Source organism: Clytia hemisphaerica, unplaced genomic scaffold (genome assembly GCF_902728285.1).
Source record: "Clytia hemisphaerica strain Z4C2 unplaced genomic scaffold, Clytia hemisphaerica genome assembly, whole genome shotgun sequence".
NCBI classification, from domain to species: domain Eukaryota; kingdom Metazoa; phylum Cnidaria; class Hydrozoa; order Leptothecata; family Clytiidae; genus Clytia; species Clytia hemisphaerica.
The window spans coordinates 853,147-875,505 of NW_027104297.1; the positions used below are offsets into that span (position 1 = coordinate 853,147).

Below are 22,359 nucleotides of genomic sequence, written 5' to 3' on the forward strand. Positions count from 1 at the left end.
ACCACGTGTTCAATAAAAAAAAAACTTTTCTTTCCCCGAAGAAGAAAACGGCAGTTTCATTTCTTATATTCTTTACTATTTTATTTTTTCTGCTGATTCAGCATTTCATTGTTGAAAAAATTGCCGATTTCGGCAATTTAATTGCCGTTTTTATCTTAAACACCCAACTGACAACTAAATATTTTTTGTCAACACAGACAGACAGAACCGAGAACAGCAAGTTTTAGGAGCAATGATGAAAATGGAAGCAATTTATTGAAAAGAGAGGTATGGCTTTCTATCAGAGTTTTCTTTTTAACAGGACTGAAGGCTTGTTTTGGCTATTTTGCAGATCCATCCGATGACGACAGTGCCAGTGGTCGAAATAAGCTTTTTCGTTGTGATCGATTGACGGTTGTGCCAAAAGTAAAGGTTTGGGCTGAGGAGTGGCAGGAAATTTGAAAATTGCCCCTCATTATTGGCTTTAAAACTCTCTCATTTTGTTTTGATGACATCAATTATTGGGTATCATTCTAGAATTTGTCTGTAAAAGGGGGGCGGACAACACCACAGGATATTTCCGAGGGCAAAAGTTTAGCTACACCAAAATTTGAAATTTCCAAGGCGAGAAAAGAAAATGTATGAATTTCCAAGGCAAAAAAGAGTGGGGCGACAATCTAAAATATGTTCTGTTCGCGTCATGTGTGAACCTTAAAAGCAGACCTTATTTTCGGCTCTCGGGGGTATTGGCCCTACCGCGTCGCCAAATTTCGACTTGAAAATTTCAATAAGGGTACATGAAAAAACTCAAACGGGACTCAATGTGGGTTAAGTAAATAAAAACTCGTAGCGAATGATGATTCAAAGAAGTCCTTAGCTATCAAAAACTTTTTCCGACATTTTGCCGACTTGTCCGACTCGGGATTTATGTTTTGAAGGTGAGTCGGTCGGGCGACGCGAACGGAACATATTTTAGATAGCCGCCTGGAATTTCTGATGCATTGTGCAAAAGTACATGGATTTTCATCGGAATTTCCGACCACCACCGGAAAAGAAAAATTATTTCCAAGGCTACAGTAGAAAAAATTAAAAAATGCATGTGACGTCTTATCTGCCTGACGGGGGGGGGGGTAACAAAAATTTTCAGGAATGGCCCATTATTAATACTAGCCAGCCTAGACTAATGTTAAATTTCGTTTCCGCGCAAATTCGTCACATTTTGTCTCGATAACCTCATAACTACGGAACTTATCGTTAGAGGCAATCGAGCAAGAACAATAGAAAAAATCTTTATTTGGCTCTGTAGAAAAATTGCAAAATAGAAACTCGCTTAAATTCACAATACTGATTCTTTACCCCAAAACGAAACTTTTCTATTTTGTAAATCTTTCTTACACTTCCCCATGCGTAAAATATAGAGTACTTTCGTTTTCCCCCCAAACTTACGAGGGAAAAAAGTTAAGACCGCGTGTTGTCCTCGCGGACTTTCCCAGCGTAATTTATTTGTGTGATGTCATAATGTTATTGTTCTCTTCTCAGATTATTACTGACGGCACTTCAATCGCTTACGGGATTGGACAATGGTTGACAATTGATCGTGACGTATACAACAATTCGATGACGCGGACGAATGAAAGTTCATTTTGGGTGGCTTGATAACACTCGTAAATTTTTTATTTTTCTAGTGTATTTTGTTTTTTCGTTTTAGAAGAAATACTATATGGTAGAAAATAAGGTTTTATACTATTATTTTTAAATTTGATATTTTAAATGCCTATTATAAAGAAAAATTCGTAAATGGGCGGCGGAAAAATAAAAACGCCTTTGTTTTGAACGCCCGACTGCAAAAATCTCGGGATTCTGGGACTTCTTTTGAGACGGGGGTTAGACATGAAAACAAAGAGCTAAGTAGAATAGTAGAATCGACTTTTTTTCAGTGTAAAGTATTTTTGTAATCAAACATTATATTTAGCAAATATATTGAAAAGTAATATTTCGTTATAAGCAAAGATAACTTGTTCGGAAATAAAAAGTCTTCATTCTTCGACCCCCGGATTTTTCATCGCATAATTTCTACGGGAAATCGAAAGTAATTTCATTCGGCTTGTGATGTTTGAGAGCTTGGATGTTGGAAAGCTGCAGGAATAAAGGTAAACAAATTATAGTCTTTTTTCTGAAAGAAAAATTAACATTAGTCTAGGCTGCTAGCTAGTAATATGAATCTTTTGTTTTAACATAAAGGAATCAACATAAAAGGGGTTGCGGAACGACCGTTCCGTTTTCGCAAAGCAAAGAAATTTCGAAACGAACAAATTATTTTTTGATAAGTCAAACTTTCATTTTTGTAAGAATTTCATAAGAACAATACGAGTCTCGAAAAATAGGCCAGGTTTTGAGCAGTTTATGGATCAAATTAACAAAAGACACAGGATAATGGGAATAGAATAGGAACAATTTCAGGCTCAAAGTGCAAAAAAAAGAACAGCCAAACCTTAAAAACAATTTACTGGTGCTTAAAAAAAAAGAGTGTAAGTGACAAAAAATAACACACATGTTTCTTGTGCAATGACTTTATGACCAGTAACAAAGATATTTAGGGTGCTGGTAGTTTATCTGAATAAATTGAACAACTTTATTCTTTATCCCATCTTTTTGTGAGTTTTCGAAACAAATACTGAGCGCTTTATTATAAAACTTTTACAAAGACAAATTTATCAAAATCTCTCAAAATATCTCTTTATGATATCATTCACTTTAAAAAGCCATCAATCATGCTTTTGTTTTATCACTTTATCGTACAAATATAAATTAGTCTTTATTGTAATCGGTCGGTCAAGCTCCAATGAATTAAACACAGATAGACCTTTTCGCCTTTGTGTCCGCCATATTGAATTGTATGCAAAAATACAGGAACGAAAATGCCGTGGTTGGATTTAGTTGGAATGTATGCAAAACATATGCAAGTTTACACAAAGATTAAAAAGACAACAAAGCATCTTATAAATAAATATTATAATCATTAGAACAATAAAAGATGGAATTTCTTAATCCAAAAGGAAATATTTACAGAACAACAAAAGCCTTTTAGGAATTTGTTCTTAAAGACATTGCATATTCTGTTTTCATGCCATTAAGAAATTCCACGAAGACGGAGTACACACATCAAACTTTCAAAACACGCAAACTGAAAGCAGTAATTATGACGTCACACTTTATCAATGTTTTGATTTGATCATTTGGCGGCTCTATTCCCAGGAGAATAATTTGCCGTCAGCCGAATAAGGATTGATTTTAACTTCGCGGGTGATTTTTCAGTTTGAGATTCTGTCTAATGTTATGGTCTTTTGAAGTGCTTGTTCTAAGAGATGAGTGAATATAATTGTTTTTAGTTTTCAAGAGAAGCAAATTTAATCTTTCTTCTACAAGATTACACTTTAATATAATGCCAATTATGCATGTAAGTTTTTATTTAATACTTTCTTTTTGCATATGTTTTGCATACTTTCTAAGGGAATTTCACCACGGCAATTCGGCAACCATAATCTTTGCATACAATTCAATATGGCGGACGCAAAGGCGAAAAGGTCTATGGAATCAATCAAACCAAATCAAAATGATTCCGTTACTGTATCGCACAAATATTAAAGAAATTTTCAATGACGAAAATAGCAACCATTCACCATTAATTATCATTTTAATTCTGCTTTCCAGTCAGTCATCTTCTGAAAGCTTTTTCCTTTTGCATGAAATAACAATATTATTGTGAACTGGCACAATTTGTGTTCAGCAGGACTATTTTATATTATCCTCCATCAATTACACATTACAATCTGTTCATGTAGTCATAATGCTATGTATATTTTGGTTTTATGCTAATTCCTTTGTCTTTTTGTTGATATGTGTTATGTTGTGTGCACGTTCACCCACCAAAACACCGCTGATTCTCAGCCGCCCGGTCGGTAGCTAAAAATCAACCATCAAGCTTCTTCCACCGTTCACCTGAAGACAGAAGAGATGAAAATAAGTATAGTTTGAAACACATGGCCGAGATAAAAACTTTTTGTTTTGAGATGAAATCCAATTTACAAAAAGTCAACAATAAGAAAGAATACTATATAATGTAACAATTCAAAGGTAGTTGAAACTATAAAGGCATAAAAACTGAAGATAACCTCAATTTACCTTTCAATGGGCCATAAACAGTCCAAAAGTTAATGCATATACATCAAAAATTGAAGAGATTCGAGAGATTCGTTGGTCTTCTGGCCATCTTTGTTGTTATGAAAAATGAAACGCAAAAAAAAAGACTGGGCCCAGACATCTGGAAGAAGCGGGAAAAAAGCAAAAGAGATAAAGTTTTGGCACTTCTACTATTATTTGTACAAAACTTGACATTTTTATAAAAAATCTTACATTGTAATACTCAAATATAGATTACATTCTATTAAAATAAGTATTTTACGAAACAAACCATCCTACCGGCTCATTTTCAGAAATTTTCGTACATATAAAGATTTTTTTACGCCACGCGCAGATCTAGAGAAAGGATGCTACACTCCCTATTCGGGCGCTTCGCGCCCTCAAAACGGTCGTTCCGCAAATATAAGCTAGATCATTGCATAGCAGAGAAAATAGCATTTTTATTTAAGATGTTTAATTTAGTTGGTATACCTTATTCGATTGGTATTATATTTTGTGTATTACAAAATTTTGTGGGTACTTAATTTCGCGATTTTTTAGGCCAAATTTCGCTAAATATAATACCGTTTAGATTTTCAAAAATACAAAATCGCGAAATTAAATGCATGTGAAAAATTTTCAAAATAAAGTCTGTCTCAAAATAATTTGCAGCTGGAGAAAAAAATAGCTGTAACTTTTGATAGAATTTGAATCAAATTGCGATTTTGTGCTCGTTAAAAAGATATTCGTGAGTGGAATATTATCAAGTAAAAAATTTGAGAAAAAAAAGGAAAATGAAGAAGAAAAAAATCAACTTCTTGTTGAAATGTGGTATGATTACCATTTTCACAGGAGTGACTCTTCAATCTTAGATTATCATCACTGTGAATAATCTTTTTAAAGAGCACAAAATCGCAACTTGATTCGAATTCTATCAAAAGTTACAGCTATTTTTGTCTCAAGCTGCAAATTATTTTGAGACAGACTTTAGGTCGAAAATCGAAAATACTTATTTGTTGCACTTAGTTACTATTTTTGTCACTAGTTTTGTTACTTTTTTTGGTATTTTTACACCCATTACGTTGTGTTTTAAGCAAAATCAGTCATTTTCTTTCTTTATTCCCACTTTTAGTGAATCGCGAAATTTAATACATGCGAAAATTTCCAGGAACTGGCAATTGCAAAATTTAGTACACGTGGAAAACGTTTTCTCAAAAGTTTTGCGGTACATAACAAAATATTTAATACCAATATATATATAAGGTAAATACCAAAACATGAAAATTCTAGATAGAAAATGATTGTTCTTAAGATAACTGAGCCAAAATCAACCAAACAGTATATGATTTAAATATACTATAGACCACTCAAATATTGATTGGTTATTTCTTTAAATCTGGAAATTTTCAGGTCGGTGATTTTTCATTTCTGGTCGGTTTTAACCGATAACCGACCGCTATTTCAATCGCTGGACAAGACTAAAGGCCAAAGAAAAGAAGGTGTTGATAATAGACAAAATCTACGGTAAACTACAACCTCTAACTATACTCTAATAAGAGTCAAATATCTTATAGTATATTAAGAGGTTGTAACGGTTGTAACGGACTGCATGATGAGGAAAATGATCAAAAATAAAAAAGTGAAATCTAACATGTGATAACATACCATAAGTTGGTCTAAACTAATTGTTGATGACATCCCCCTTTTCTAATTTCGACACCCTTCTTTTAGAGATAATTTGTAGTTGGAAATCGTTGATGGAAAATATTTTTATTTGCTTAGAGATTAGAGAGGAAAAAATATTTTGTCCATGAATGATCCCAACCTCTTATTATATTGTTCCTAAAAACTTAATGTCAGAAGCAGAAGAGGGATTTTTACATTAGACCAACTCGGGGTATACAGGAAAGATTTTTTTGACCTTTGTGCGTGCCAGCAAATGTCAGAAAAGATAGCAAAACGTTTTTTTAAACCTTTGGGATGTTTAAAATTTTTGAGTTTAAAAAGCTTTGGTAATTGATGTGTCTTGGATGAAAAATGTCAATTATTGCTTTTTTTAGCAAATTCAAATATAAGATATAATGTCGAAACAGCAATTTTTTTTAACCTTTTTAGGGAAAAGATGTTAGAGTTGCTCACACAATATGGGGAGGAATAAGCTTAGGATTGAGACTTAGCATGGTATTCTGGATAGTGTTAAATGCTATAGGGGAAGAAACTTTTGCAGCAGAAGAAATTTTTGTTTGTAGGGGATTATGTACTGTGTTGTAAGAAGAATTTATCAATTCAAATGCCAAACTTTTGCATTTCACAAGAATTATTTACTTCTGGCAAATTCAGCTTTTCAAAATAATTTGAGAGAAAAGCTTTTGCGTTTCTTTAACTTGTCTTTGTTTTTGTCTAATTTCTGCGAAACAGAGGTCTGAAACCTAAAGTTTTTCACGTCCATCAACTTAGAATGTGGTGTGTCTAAATTACTGTTTCAAAGATGTCTCTAAAGAAAATTTTATGACAAAAGGCAAATGTTTAGAAAAAGTATTTTTTTCCGCTAGAAAAAGGTTTCATGAATATTAGGTTCTTAGAATATCTCACCAAACTAACTTTTGCAAAATTGCCTGAAATGTGCAAAAGCCAAAAAAATTCTTTTTGCCAGTTTCTGTAAAAAACTTTCCTCTGAAGTATAATCATAGTCAGAATATGATATGTTGGCATTTCTGGGTATTAGTGTTTTATAGCGGTTAGTGTAAAACGCAGGTCACAAGTCACAGGTCACGGGTCACAGGTCAGTGTTGACAGGTCAGCTTCAAGTATTGTAAAACACAAAGAAAATGTTTGAAAAACAGTTGTTAATGTCAAAAATATAATTCCAAAGGTATTTTATCGATCTAGAACTATTTTATTGAAGCCAAAAATCTATCCACATGCTTACCACGTGCTTTCGCGTTTAATGCCGTGTATAACACAGACCTGTAATACTGTATTATATATTACACCTATATCACACATGTAATAAAAATTATCTTTTTAATGTTATATGCATGTTACGTATTAAAAAACATTGATCTCACCTTTGACTTTAAACGGTCCCTAACAGGAAGAAAGCTATTTCACAATCACTATGTCATATCTCATTTTATCTCATGCATCACCTTGGGTATGATAACAAGAATTGATGAAAATAGCACCAATGGGATTATATTTTATAAATGTGTCAATATTTTTATCCCCTGCTTTGTATTTTTGATAAAATGACGTCACTATTTTCATATCTCTAAAACAGCTCTGTTGGAGTATTTATTGTTTTCAAAACCTGTCAATATATATCCACTTGCAGCGTCAGCATCCTATTATCCATGAAAAATATTTTGATGTTAATTGATGGACAAAACCTCATACTTTGAGATAACGTCATAATTTACATATAATTTAAGTGTCATTTGTTGTCAATATTTGAGGTTGATGATTTGTAGTTTAAGTCTTCTAAATAACATATTTTGATATTATATTTCCATTACATATAATATTTTCAGGAACTTATGTTATGAGTTGTATGTTACGAGTGCGTTACAGTTTTCTGGTCTGTAATTTGTATGACCTGTGACCCGCGACCTGTGACCTGTGTTTTGCACTAACCGTGTTTTATAGAATCTAAAGTTGGGGAAAGAATTTATTTTAGGCAAAAATAAAAAGATGTAGTGTTTCTGAAAATCGGCAGTGTGAAAAAAAATTCTTTCTGACTTGGCCGCAGACTATGGGTTCATATTATGGTTTATCATAAAGAAAATCAAGTTGACCGTTCAAGCTATCAAACATCGTTTCGTTATATTCCGCTTGTAAATCAAGTTTTGTCTGTTGAGTAGTTGATACATTAGTATTTAGGGCTTACTTCATACTGTTCTATTTCAATGATCTTAAATCAAAGATAGCAAAAAAAGATTTTTCTGGCAGGCCGCATGAGAGCTTTTTTTATTTGCCTGCATTCCGGAAACACTACATTATTTTCGCCTTATTAATTTTTATCTTTATCTAATCAGAAATTTTGATTTTGGAGGGTGAAGACCTTTTCCCTATTCAATCTACCATCTTGGATCATATATGCAAAAATACAGGAACGCAAAAAGCCATGGATTTAGTTTGAAAACATGCAAAACATATGCAAGATTAAAACACAAAGATTTTAAGCCAACAAAGTAGCTAATGACGAAACATTATAAATATTCATTTAACAATAAAAGATCGAATTTCTTCATAACTCATAAAGAAAATACTTACGAAAATACTTTACTACATATAGCATTTCTGTTTCTATGTTAGTTGCCTAATTGCCATTAAAGCAGTACTTATGATGTTGCACTTTCTTTCCCATGCAAGAAAATGTTAAAACCCTCGTTTCTATCTATGAGCTCCAAACAATAGTTAAAAGCAAGTATTTTGTATATTCAATGATATAATTTAAAACAAAACTTCTCTCTCTCTCTCAAAAATATTCAAGGAGGGTGCAAATAAATATGCAAGTTTAATCTCTATAAGACATGAGGCCAAAAAAAAGTAGTCTTGTTTCTGGAAATACAGGTGACGAAAGAAAAACTCACCCGGCTGGTACATAAGCATAGTCAAAACAATAATTGTAATTTTACTTTTTTAATTTTACTAAAAGAATAAAGGCATATCCATTGTTAGGAGATCCCCCATGAAAGAAATAAACGATTTTGCTGCTGAACAGAAAAAAATAATCGTTTCTAAAGAAATACTGTTAATCTTCTATGACCCATCAATTAGGTGAAAGAATAAGAATGTTTTAGGCAAAAAAATTAGGTTATGTAGTGGAGGTAGTGAGAGTAAAAATAAGAATAGTGACAATAAGAAATTTAACACAGAAACCTTTCAAAGTTACATCAATCCAGTAGTAAATATGCATGGTATTCTTACCATTAAAAGAATGTTGTTGTTCTGATAAACATAAGCAAAAATCTCAAACTTACAAAAATCACATTTTCATATTGGTAGGATTCACGAATGAAATCCCACCAGTGAACTTTGGCAAAACATAAAAAACAAGATGTTGCATGTTTTTCTTGTTGACACTGGCATCATGCTGAAGTTTGACATGGAGCTTGCTGTAGAAAGGTAAGTTGCTCTCTTTTTTTGGAACTACCAGGAGATAATTTAACCTTTGTCCTTTGACCGTTCTGTTACTATTTTTATTTGTATGATGCATCAGTTTATAGTTTCTGAACTTTTATACAAAGTGACAAAACCTGATATTTGATAAAGAAGTCTGCGACTTTTGATGGGTATTGAAATTCATGATTTTATTGTTTAATCCCGGGCGTTTTCCACTAGTTTCATTGTTTGATTTCAAGTATAATGGTAACTTTTAATAGCCTTCAGACCAAAACCATTCTGGTCCTTGCTTTACAAATAAGCCAAAATATGGCTTGTTTGCATTCCATTTTTTCCAAATAGAATAAAAGTTACAGACCAAAGAGAATAGTCTTGTGTTTGGAGGTTATCCCTAACCAGTAGCGCAGTGGTAATGGGCAGGGGGCACCTGATTTTTATTATCCATTCTACAAAGATATTTTACTTTTAGTAGGGGGACCCCAACTTTGGGGATGGGCTGGAGTTTTTACAAGAGACTTCACTAATTGGTTACTTGAAGTAATAGAGATGACGCGTTCTTTAGAAAAAGTAACAAAATTGTTTTATTACAGGTTAACGACCAACCAAATCAAACGAGAGCTTGTAAAAACTCCAGCTTGTCCCCAACTTTGCCTCCCCAATGAAGCACCATGTCAATTCCTGTGTGTGTTAAAATTGCCGCAGTCCAGATACTTTGCTCATAAAATTGATGTTAGGTGGTAGATTCTCCTAGTTATGTATATGTCTGGTTATGTTTTCAAAAGGTAAATAAATTCCAAACAAAAACTCATCAAAATTTTGTTTGAATTACTTCGTAGTGTTGGGTACTTGATGGAAGCAGTTCACCAACGTGTCTTCATTCCTGCCAACAAACAAGTGTTATTGTCAGCCTCTGGAGAGCCTCTCTCACCATCAAATCGCGTTGCAAGCTATGCTAGTTGTGGAACAGTATGTAGTTTAGAATCTTTACAAGCAAATTATTATTATTTATTTTCTAAACTTCATATATTATTTTTGCGACATTGAAGAATTGTCTTACCATGTCTTTTAAAATAAGCAAAAATTATTTTTAGGAGACACAACCAATCTACTTATTCAGTAAATCCACCATTGAATCACCAATACCACCTTCACCCAGCATCAATCTGGGCTCAGGTAATTTATCTCTATAATTGTTAGTCTGGGTTCTATATAATTATGATTCAAGAGCTTGTATTATTCCAAGTCTAGGTCTAGCCTAAGAAGTTGGTTTCTCATTTACACCCCAAAAAGTTTATGAATATTTTTAAGTTTCAACCAAGGATAAATATCTCACGTAGTGTTACGTGTGCACAGTTTTTCAATTGTAATGCACCAATTATGTATTTCTTCATTAAGTTAATTTCCCTAGACAAAAAATATGTTTGTAACTTATGTTCTTCTTTGATCATTTGTACGATCATTTGTAGTATTTATAAACAATGAGTGTCTTTTCATTGACATTATTCCATAGGGATTTGTACAAACTTAATTAGGGTCTTTCGCTGGTGAGATTCAAAATCGCCAGCGCAAGTTATCAAGCCAACAAGAGCATTTTCATGTTATGAGAGAAGAGATTAATGCGTTGTGCTATTCTAAGGTTTCCATTACTTACTGAAATGATGGTCGGAGCAAAGCTAGACTAAAATCAAGTCGATTCGCTTTACAATTAATTTCGACAAAATCTAAACATTTCGTTCTTAACACTTAACACATAGTTAAAAAATACAATGAATTGCTAATACAGTTTTGAATAATAGTTGACGTTTAATTATATACTCTTTCAGTTGAATCACTGATGACTGAAGTTGAAACTTGCTTGAAGATGAAACCGAAGTATGAAACACTGGTAGCAAGAGCTCAACTCGCTGCTGTAAGAAACATCCTCATTGTATTTTTATTGAGAAACTTAGTGACCTGTTCAGATGGTGACTTGCATACCTATTCTTTTTAAGTCGCCAAGACATAAAACACTTTTTTAGCCACACAATTTTCTGATATTTTAAATAAATGATTTCTCAGGATTTTCAAAGACTTGCAGTGGAAATTGGTGAGAACTGTGAGAATCTTGTTGGTGATCAGTTTCTTCAAAAAAGTGGATGGAAGGCTGTGGTGCTTAATCTGGACCAAATTACAAGGTAATTAGTAAACTATCAAAATTAGTTGAAATCATCATTTAGATTAAAATTACTTTAAAGGGAACATCAAATAGCTTGATATCTTTTTCATATAGATTCCTTTCCTGGTTTTGAACGGAACCTCCGTGTCTTGTCTTTTCCTTAGTCGATATATGACAATTTGAAAACTTTAAAAATGGGTTCTTACAGGGTTCTTACGTCGAAATTGGTTTGAAGGTTTTAATCGGAACCATTGCAGAAATCTACACTGATATACCATCTGATATACCATCTGATATTTCCTTTAACTAACAATTTCTTTATTGGTTTTTATCATTTTTAACGGGAGATTATCTACAATCTTCTGCAAAAATTATGAGACTGGTGAGTTCCCCTCCCCCTAAGGCAATGTTGGTTGAATTCGAGTATTTTACGTAGTCAAAATTACGTCCCACCAAGGCAACATTGATTGGGGATGCGGGGGGCCAAATGAGCTATAAAAAGTCTCATAATTTTTGCAGGTGATTGTAGTTAGCATCATTGCACTTTTTCAAGTCATGCTGCAAGAACATTAAAGAGGCTTTTTTCTTTTGTTTTCAGTGCATTTGAACAACATGTGCAGGTGTTTGAAGAATATTATGAAAACTTTTTCACCGCAAAACTCCAATATTCAGAAATGATCCAAAAGTAAGTACTGATTCATAATATTCGTCGGAGTAATTTTAATTTCAAAAGTTTTGTATGATAAAACACCAAATGTTTCCTATTGTAATGTATTAGTAATCTTTCTTTTGATCAAGGTTTGAATGTGTGTTGATGTTATTGAAGAAGCTTCCATTATTGAACAGTATCTTACGTACTGATGAGCAACCCATCACTCTACTTCAATGGATAAGTACACATGTAAATACCATGCCATATCATTCGTCATTAATCTAAAATAATATGTTTCTTTTACTTTTTATGTGTTCGATACTTTTTCAATGTTTCCTTTCTCAGATTTAATTGAAAACTTGAATAATGAACCTATAGAACAAATTGAATGTTTAAGTGAAGTGATTTTCCTTATCAATATTGGCTTTCTTTCTTTAGGATGAGCAATCTTCGATTGAGAACATGGTCCGACAAGTCCACGAGGCCCTTAACAAGGTTTGTTACGCGTCTACATACATTTTTTGTTGGTTAAGTTGACTTAAGTTCGTCGATATATAAAGAAGCATTTAACAACTTTACGTATAGTGCAGAAAAATTGGTATTTCATTGAGTATTCCCGTTGATGATTAAGCATTTCTTTATTACAGTGTAGCGAAGATGCATTGCATGGGATGGTAGATGAAGCTCATAAAGTCCTTGGTATATTTTTCTTTCTTTTTTTTTATGTGGCTTGGAGCTGGAGACTATTTTACCATGGTACTGAGCGCTTCTTGGCATCCCCAGTTCTTGAAAAATGTCTATCTTGAAGGTTTTTGATGATCCTCTTGTTTTCTCCTTCTCTTTGTTTGCGGAAAAAAGGGAATGTCTTTCAAATAATACTAATTTTTAGGGAAATTAAAGAACTTACTCAATAAAATTTAACTTAAATTTCACTACAGTGCTGGTGAAGATGTCTAAAATATGGTGTATCGATAAATGAAGTGGGCTCTTTAAATCATATCTTTTGCTACACCGTATAAAGGTGTGCCCCCCCCCCCCTTAATCAAGGAGATTTCGAACAATGAACTTACGGGATTGTTCTCCACTTTTCAGACTCAGTGAATAACGAAGGAATGAAAGAAATCAAAGGATTAAACGAACGTTTAGAGAGCCTTCAACAACGCTTGTTACTCGTCAAACAACTTGTACAAGATCAAACAGATATGGCACAGGTTCGAAATTCCTCTCCTCCTACAGTTAAAGAATGTTTCCATTGAAGTGTACTACACAGACCATCTCGACTCGTTATTGTCTTTGTCTTTGTCTCATCTTCTTCTAAAAGAAGAAGGTATAATGAATTATTTTAGACATATTGAAGGGTTAGAGGCGTTGAGTTCGGGGTGTAGTTGAGCAGTCCTTTTAAAACCTAAGCAAATTCTGTTTCATTTCACAGTGACCTATAGCTCTTGTTCAGAAAATAATGTTTTATGTACCCTCTTTTTGTGTAGTTTTGAGCTCAATTCTGTTTAAACATGTAATGTATGAAGTTATGCAAGGAGGAAAAAGAGAATTAAAATGAATATTCTATTATTTTCAATCTTTAATTGCAGGGTTTTCAACAAAACAAGATGAGGGCAGAGCATGTCGGTGACCCATCCGTTCTGCCCGATCTTTGTGCTTCACATCAAAAGCAATTGACTGTTCTCAGGAAAAATCACTATAAAATAAGGTGAGTGGAACGTTGTAAAGTTGGGACAAGTAGAATCAATGTAAAACTATCTTTTTTATTGCCATCATATGTTCGCAATAACTAAATACGATCTAGTCAAGCAATGTTGAAATTCGAGCGTCAGTTGATTCTAATGGACGGCAAGGAGCATGTAACGGTTGGATTACAAAAGGAAGAATTGAGAGTAGATATGTATTTTTTGAGAACTTTAAGAAAAAAGGATCGTGTCATGCTAATAATGATTATTCCCATCATTTGTTATTTCATTTTAGAGATATTCGGAATTTATGCGCTCGTGCGAAAGATGAGCTATCTACAAATCTTCATGCAAGACTTCGGTAAGGATTATGTTTGAGTTTTATTTTTGATAAAAGATACTTTCTTTGGCTTTATGTGATCATCATGGTCAATACTTCCTCTCTTTAGGTGGGTGATGTTTATCGAGAAATCTATTTTCGAATGTGACAGCCGATTATTGGTTTATCATGAAAGTTTAAAACGAATCAAGAAACGGCTTGACATCTTCGAACAAGTTTACGAAGCGCCCAAAATGTACATTCTTGCTGTCTTGGAAGTTTTGCGAAGGAAAAGCTTCTCTGCTCAGTTTTTGGAGGTTTGTTCTTTAACTGTTTTATTTCTGAAGAAGCTAATCAAATTTCAGAAAACACTAATACTTTCCCCACATCATATGACAACAATCAAATGACCAATGAATTTTAACAACCCAAAATCCTAAAAGACAAAAATGAACCAAATTTAACTAGAGATACATTACTAGAGCATTGCTACTTTTGTTTTTTTTTGTACGATATCTTGTTTTATATAAACAAATGTATAACTTTTACAAAATTTTACACCCTGTCCTCGCCGATTCTACAAATGCTTTTCATTTGTGTGGTTTCAGTGGTCAAAGAGCGTTTCGGAGAGCGCCATCAATGCACGCACAGAAGAATTGAGGAAACGAGAAATGTTCACAACAGTTTTTGGTAATTTTCATTTGACATATTGGTTTACATTTATCCAACACACCTAAAGTTTATTTATATCGTCGGATGTCGTGCTTGTATTGGCCATTCCCCGTTATCACAAGGTAGTATATTTTTATAAAGGCTTATTTTCCTAGCATAAACATTTTTTTTTCAATTCTTTAACTATAGGAAACCACTTTGTGAAGAACTTGTTCCCTGGTTTGGACCGACAACCTTTGCCTTTCGCGGTGAGTTCATACACATTATGTTCTTTACAGCTCCGGGAAGTGAACTTTTAAATCTTTCATACTCAATCAAATTAAATTTTCGATTTCAACAATGATTTTAGTTTTTAGAATTGCCGATTACATATGTACCCGTTTTCTTTCTAATTGATAGGAGGATCCACCAGTATCATGCGATGAACATTTACCAGACATTTCAGTAGACGACATTCGATTGCTTCAAGAAACTGCACCTGAACTCATGTCTGAGCTCCATCTCGGTGATATGGAATCATCGTTGGTCATTCAGACGTGTCTCTCACAAAGCAGTCTCACAAAGTTCGTCGATCCACGCTCCAACAAAACACTGGAGGAGACGGTCAACTTCCGTGAGAAAGCACATGTGGATAACAACCAGTTGACGATGAGTGTTCTTCATCGTGAAATATCTCGTGGTGACGTCGTCGATCTTTCTTTTCCTGGCAGTGTTCAATTCCAAGTCGGTTCCGCGTCCAGTCAAGATGATGACGTCATTGACGGGGCTGCGACTTTTGAAGCTGGCTCGTTAAGTTCGTTATCTAAAGAGAAGATGTTGGTGGGATCGAGTGATAGTGAAGCGTTGATGTTCCACAGTGCAGAGTTGGACTTCACATCGCCCTCACCTGGTGTCTCCTCACCTATCATCGCATCACCGTCTAGCGTTCGATCGAGTTCTGGCAAGTCCAGCTCTGGCAAGTCTTCATCTTCACCCATCGCTATCAAGACTTCATCCTCGGGAAAGAACTGGCGTTGCAGTCAAAGTTTGAGCCCTCAGTCCGTTCCTCATGTTGTGAAGGAGGACGTTTTCTCGTTACCTAACTTTGAACGTCAGGCGTCTCGTTTATCTGTGACTGATGATAAGAATAGCAGTCAGAACAGTTGTCGGTCGTTGTCTGAAGCTATTCGTTCTGTCGAAATCAATAACAAACTCGCAACATCAGGTGACTTGTTGAAAGTCACGTATAACACTATCCTCGAACTCAAAGAAAAACTTGCGACTGCAAAAGAAGAGGCCAAAGCTTCAACAGAATTTGTCAGTTCGAATTTGAAAACTGTAAGAGAAACTTTCTTTAGGTGCATATCGAATAAAATTGAAAAAATCGCTTCGCTTGAAAACTTGATATCAGACATGAAATCTGACCATCACACGCAAATCGAAAGCCTCGAACACGAAATTGAGGAATATACAAAGGACATCGAAACTTTGAATTCTTCCAGGGAAGAAATGTCTGATAAACACAAAGAAGAAAATGAAAAACATCGACAAACAATAGAATTTCTTCAATCGGATAATAAAGAACTTTCGAAACTGAAGGAAGACAACGAATGTCAAATAAGCGAACTTCAATCAGAAACCAAAAGACTGAGAGAGTTATACGAACAGTTACAGCAAGAATCTTCCTCAAAAGACACCCAGTATATTCAACAAATCGAACTTCTCCAACACGAGTGTAGTAAAAGACAAGAAAATTTCGATGATTTAGAAAAAGATAAGCAAAACGTAACGGAAGAACTAAAAGACGTTGCGTTGCAATTAGAAACTTTACGCCAAGAGAACGGAACATTAAGAACGCAAATCGCAGAAAACTCCGACTCCACACAACAAAGTATCGATGAACATTTATCTCATGTTTCTTCTGTCACCACCCAAAATAAAGAACTGAAGAAAAAGTTAACGGAAAAAGAACAAGAACTATCACAAGTGCTCATGATGAAAGACTCTTTAGAAGCTCAAAAACAAACCAATTTCAACGCCGTCTTCAACAAAATCAAGAAGGATAAAGACGCTCAAATCAAAGAATTGGCTTCCAAGCTAGCATCCTGTGAAAAAGATTTGCAGTCGCATAAAAATCGAAATAGTTCTCTGAACAATGAAATCGGTGTACACAAAGAAGCGTACAGTAGTTTGGAAAGTGAAGTCAATAAACTTCAAGATAGCAAGAAAGAGATTGAGAACACTGTTGCAGAACTGAACGAACAAATGGAAAGTTTGAAAGAAGAGAAACTTCGAGTAATGCAAGAACTGAAAACTCAGTATGACGAGGGTTTGGAGAAAGCGAAAGCCGAGATGTTGTTGGAGAGTGAAGTAGAGAAACAACGATCGTTGGAACAAATTGGAAAGTCGGAAAGCACCATCAATGCAGCTGTTAAAGAATCCATGTCATCGTCCATCGAGTAAGTCTTTTTTTCGCATTTTCTCAGGTCTTGTAAAGAAAAGTTCATCCAAGTATTTATGCAATAATATATATTTCGCTTAGCCTACATAGTTTGGTCTTGAGGTTTTTAATTTTTTTTTGCAGCCTCTACCTGGGACAAACAGAAAAGATGGGTGAAAAAATAGCACCGAAAACTGTAGTCGCACTGTAAAATTAACAGGTCGACCAATACAAAAATGAAAAATGACGCTTGATATTTCAATTTTCATATTAAAATCAAATACATGGCGTATCAATAATGATAATTGTTACAATGGACCTCATTTCTAGACTTAAATCACGCCATGAGCCGATCCTTTTAATTTGAAAACTTCTCTATAAAAAGTGACGTCGTGACGTCTTTATCTTGAAATTGAAGACACCACAATGCGACAAGTTCGAACGTTTAAATTTCATTCATTCATTCGGTCATTAAAAGATTAGAGGCGAGATACCATCATGGTCATGGACTTTCATCCAGGGTATGAATGATTTGATTTGATTTATGAAAAAAAATGTTTGATGGTGTAACCTTTAAAGAATAACATGTTATTTCACTTGATTTTCTTTCTTTTTCAGGGAAGGGCTTGATGCGTTAGAACTGGATCAACTCATGGAGAAAATCAAAGTGCTTGAAAATGAAAATGCTAAGATGAAAGAAACTCTTGCAGAGAAAGAAAAGAAAGAAAATCAGGACAAAGAAAAAGGTCGGTTGAATTAGTGCTGTTTAATTTAAAAGGTATTTTTCTGCGAATACTAGATCCGATGGTAATTATTAAATGTGTACTATGTTGAAGAGCTCTAATTGAAAATTTGATGGCTTCAGTTTCTAAAGAACATTTGTTATTGTTTTCGCAGTCGAACATCCCTGGCATAACTAATTTTTCACTCAATAATTATTATATTTGCTTCTCCTTTTCAGTCATTTCAGCAAGTCCCAAAGCTCAGAAGGTTGTTCGCACGTCCACTAAGCCTGTTGAAAAGATCGATTTTCGAGAGTAAGTTCACCTTGACCCTCCATTGTCAGTCCCCGCCTCAATGCTTTTAAATCGATGTCCGAGTTTTTCCCTTCAGCGTAGCAGTTTTGACTTCCCGGTGATGAATGGTGAAGTATTTTCCTGAATTATCCGAAACAGCTTATTCTTCCTCTGCGGGAAGTTTCTTTCCAAATTCGTAAGACTCTTCCCGATCGAGCTAGTAGTAGTACTAGTATGTAGTATTTACTTCCCTATTAATGAGCTTGACATCTTTTGTCTCGTTTCAGTTTGGACATTGGCAGTTTGGTCGTGTTGTGTTATGACGATACGACGCATCATTATGTAGCATTAACGGTAGCCGATGAACGAGTTTTCCTTCATCCAGAATCACAAAAAGAAATACTCTCGCGTATGCATACTACCTTCTTTTCGTGATACAACATACAATGTCTTTGAAGTGTCCTTAAGATGCCACTAAAAAGTTCCCTCTCAAACTGACTCTGCTAGCAGGAGTAAAAGGTTTTTATTAAATGATGCACCATCGAATTTTCAGAGAAGATCAGACTTGGCTTTAAATTAGTGGATTTGCGAATGACTGAAAGAGTTTTGACCTCAGTTAAGTAAGGAGAGGTGAAGAGAGTCATCTTAGTTCGAATAACTTCCAAGTTTGTTTGAGTTTGAATAACGGAGACCATGCTTCATTTTAATGACCACTATCTTGCTTTTTTGTTACAGGACGAGGAGCACCAGAGAAAAGGTTCGTTGTCTTAATCCTTTTCTTTTTCTTTTTCATTGAGCTCCACTTCTTCTGGTTTATATTCTTTTAGTGTAAGGTACACGTTGGTTTGTATGCTTTGTTGTTGATATGCGCAATCATGGCGTTCTAAATCTACAAAGCCTATCAAGCGTGCAGCGACTTCGATTTTTTGGGGCTCAATTTCTCACCAAAATCTGTTTCCTTCTAACTTTTCTCATTGTTCTCAAGCTAACGAAGAGACGTCGCAATGCAACGTATTCAAATATTTTCAGAAAATGATCTGTGTCTATTGCGATCATGAGAAGCAATGATGTAGTTTTTGATTTCTCCAATGAAATAATCGTAGAGAGAGCTTAGAGAAAAAGGAAATAGAAAATCATCAATTTAGAAGATCTTTTTTTCTTAAAAGTAAAATGACCCTTCTTTCAGGCAATGGATGATTGCATGCATCACACAGAAAGAGACTTGTATAGCTAAAAAGGTACGTGTTAACTTTTACGAAGCAGTTTGGAATGCTTGCTCCCTGTTAAGGTCCGTCCATTTCATTTACATAATCGTTGACGAATTTTGCGACGGATATCAATTGGACTAGCGTAACTCGTAAATGCGTATATTCGTAAAATATAAATATAAATTCGTAAAATATAAATATAAATTCGTAACTGTGCATTCGTAATTGTAACACTATACCCTACACTTATATACCCTAAGTAAGATTATCTCAAAAGTTCGATTCTAGAAATTATGTACAGAGCTCATGCACTGAGTCATTTATTGAATGTCCTCAATTAAAAGAATGTTTACATGCGCATTTTCATGAATTTGCTGAGTCATTGTTCCAATGTTCTACAAGCAATATCGCGTTCGCGACACCCTTCAAGTAGAACGGACCAGGCAATAAAATGAACGTCACGAAATGCTCTCGATAAACTACCATAAGCTTTTTTGTACCCTCTGACAAATAGTGTTTACTATTCCTTGTACTTTCTATGGGCCATGGCTTTGGCAAAGTTCCATAAGGGGGGGCTTCCTGCACTTTCTAAAAAAGAGAGCAATTTTATATCAAGAGATCGTACAACGGAGAGCCTTTACCTGACCTTAAGGGCTCTGACCATAGTCAGAAGATCGGTTATGAGATTTGAAGATAAAACTTGTGTTTTGAATCCCTTTACACTTTTAACAAGAAACTGTCTTTATAAGCTGTTTGTGAATTTATTCAATCAAGAGTGATTAGCAATTTAATTACAAAAATGACGTTATGAACCTTAAAACGACGTTAAAAAATGTTATATGACCATCTATTACAAAAAGTGCTTAGTTTTAATGGATTAACCTTTTTGTTTCAATTTTTTTAAGGGCTCTGGTCATAGTGAAAAATCAATTTCAGAGTTTGAACATAAAACCTTAGGTTTTCGCTTCTTTGACATGCTTTTGAAAAAATGATTTTGATGTTGGGATTTGCCGAAATGGGCACTTTCCATTCCTTTGCCGCAAAATTTAACACTTCTACAAAGATTTTGTATTAGATGGTTTGAAATGAAAAAGGATAATAGTTAAAAACTTTTCTATGTTGAAAAATAACTATTCAACAATGTTCAACTCAAAATTATAGTCCTCGGCTGATACTTCATATATTATTCAGAAAATGAAGTCAAATTCGCTACCTTTTGCCCATGTCGGCATATGCCGACATCTGGCAAATAGGTCGAACCTTCTTTTTTTCCCGTAAAAAATACGAACGGCAGTTAAAGGGTTTAAGTAATTACATTACGAGTAATTAAGGAATAAGTGTGGCGTGGACCTTAATAAAACGTCAAAACGACGCTATTCATACTTTTCACAAAAAAGCCTAATCTCCTTGGGGAAATCATTTTATTGTTTCAAAATAATTTCTTTATTTAGATTTTTTCGGAAAAATTTTCTATTTGGCTACATCCCAAGTTATAGCTGTTTTTGTATGGAAATTTAGTGGAGAAAATTGCCAAAAATGAGGTTTTTTAGAGATTTTAAAGGAAAGATACTTCCACAAAAATATCCCGAAATTGTATTTTTAGATACTAAATAGATACATAACCTGAACCAAAAAAAAATCCAAAATGTTTGATTTTTACCGAGATTAGGGTGCTTTGAAAGGTGAAATACTCTTCTTCGAAAAACTTTTTAAATTCTAAAAAGATAGGTTTAACAGGACATATAAAAAAAGTTATACATTAATCTTTTTAAAATGCAGAAATTGTGATTTAAGTTGGTGTAAAATCGAAAAATTGTCCAGAGTCCTTAATTGTCTGCAAAAGATTGTATTTAAAAACTTTCGGAAAATTTTTCTAAATTAATGTATGAAAAGTTATGACTGCTTTTGTACAAAAATTTTCAAAATGTTTCTCAAAATTGACATACTTGTTGAATTATTTCGCGAAAGTTTTCACTTTCTTCTTCATCAAATTTAATAATTGCAATTTTAAAATTTTCAGATTCAAGAATAGTTGGCTTAACAGAAAATGTATAACATGCCATAGTTTTGTTGGTTACATAAGTCAGAAAAACACATTTTATACACTACAAATATGAAAAATTCATTATGCCCTTAACCTTATCTTTGGACTATCAAATAATTTGTCATAACATTTCGTTTCAGGCGATCAACTCTTTCAACCTTCCAGTCAACACTTACTTCTCACGCATCCATGTCAAGGTGCACGAAGATTATCGTTGAAAATGCTTTAATTCATTCACTCACTAAACGATCTGGTGCTTTGTTTGGTTTACATATTTATTTTTTCTTTAAATCTCGTATGCGTTTAACGTTGATTTTCAGCCTTCATTTTCTCAATTAGCGCTTTTAACGCATTTTTCAAATATTAGTGGATGTCGTATGATTTTGTTACACATCGCAACACAGTTGTTATGTCTGATATACCATCTTAGTTGTTTTCTGTTACTGTATCATTTTAGTTCATGTATTTAGTGGAATTTGTATAATTATGATATTTTTGATAAATTTGTATACAACAATTTGAATATTTTGTTAATATACTCGGGATATACTCGTAACCTTATCATATGATGCAGACAGAACAATGCAGAAATCACCTTATTGGTATTTTTTCTTACTACCTGACACTTACAAAAACGATAGAGCGTGAAAAACCCCTTCCCCTTAAATCACTTATTTTTGGTGTATCTCAACTTATTTTTCGTTTTTTTTTCCAGGTTAATAAATAAAGTTGAAAAATAAGAAAAAAATGGAAGTTGATGAAGAGAAAAAGACATCACTACCACAATCACCATCTGAAGAACAAAAGAAGATGACGTCATCATTAGCACGTGAACGCTTCCTTCGTTTCTTGTTGTCATCAGAGAACGAACCATGTGACGTCCAAATGCACGAGAACACTAAATTGA

The 22,359-nt window shown here is 34.0% G+C and overlaps 1 protein-coding gene across 1 annotated transcript; it reads left to right on the top strand.

Moving 5' to 3' along the window:
• Positions 1–165: 165 nt before the first annotated feature.
• LOC136817311 (RB1-inducible coiled-coil protein 1-like) lies at positions 166–22,051 on the top strand. The gene is made up of 23 exons (XM_067073653.1): positions 166–267; positions 9,166–9,285; positions 10,119–10,248; positions 10,374–10,455; positions 11,106–11,191; positions 11,341–11,456; positions 12,036–12,122; positions 12,236–12,338; positions 12,528–12,584; positions 12,737–12,788; positions 13,182–13,300; positions 13,679–13,797; positions 14,070–14,135; positions 14,224–14,410; positions 14,702–14,783; positions 14,955–15,013; positions 15,165–17,203; positions 17,803–17,930; positions 18,146–18,221; positions 18,488–18,609; positions 18,936–18,957; positions 19,387–19,438; positions 21,593–22,051. The coding sequence occupies exons 2-23, from the start codon at positions 9,218–9,220 to the stop codon at positions 21,668–21,670; spliced, it is 3,930 nt and encodes a 1,309-aa protein (XP_066929754.1). The 5' UTR covers positions 166–267; positions 9,166–9,217; the 3' UTR covers positions 21,671–22,051.
• Positions 22,052–22,359: the final 308 nt, after the last annotated feature.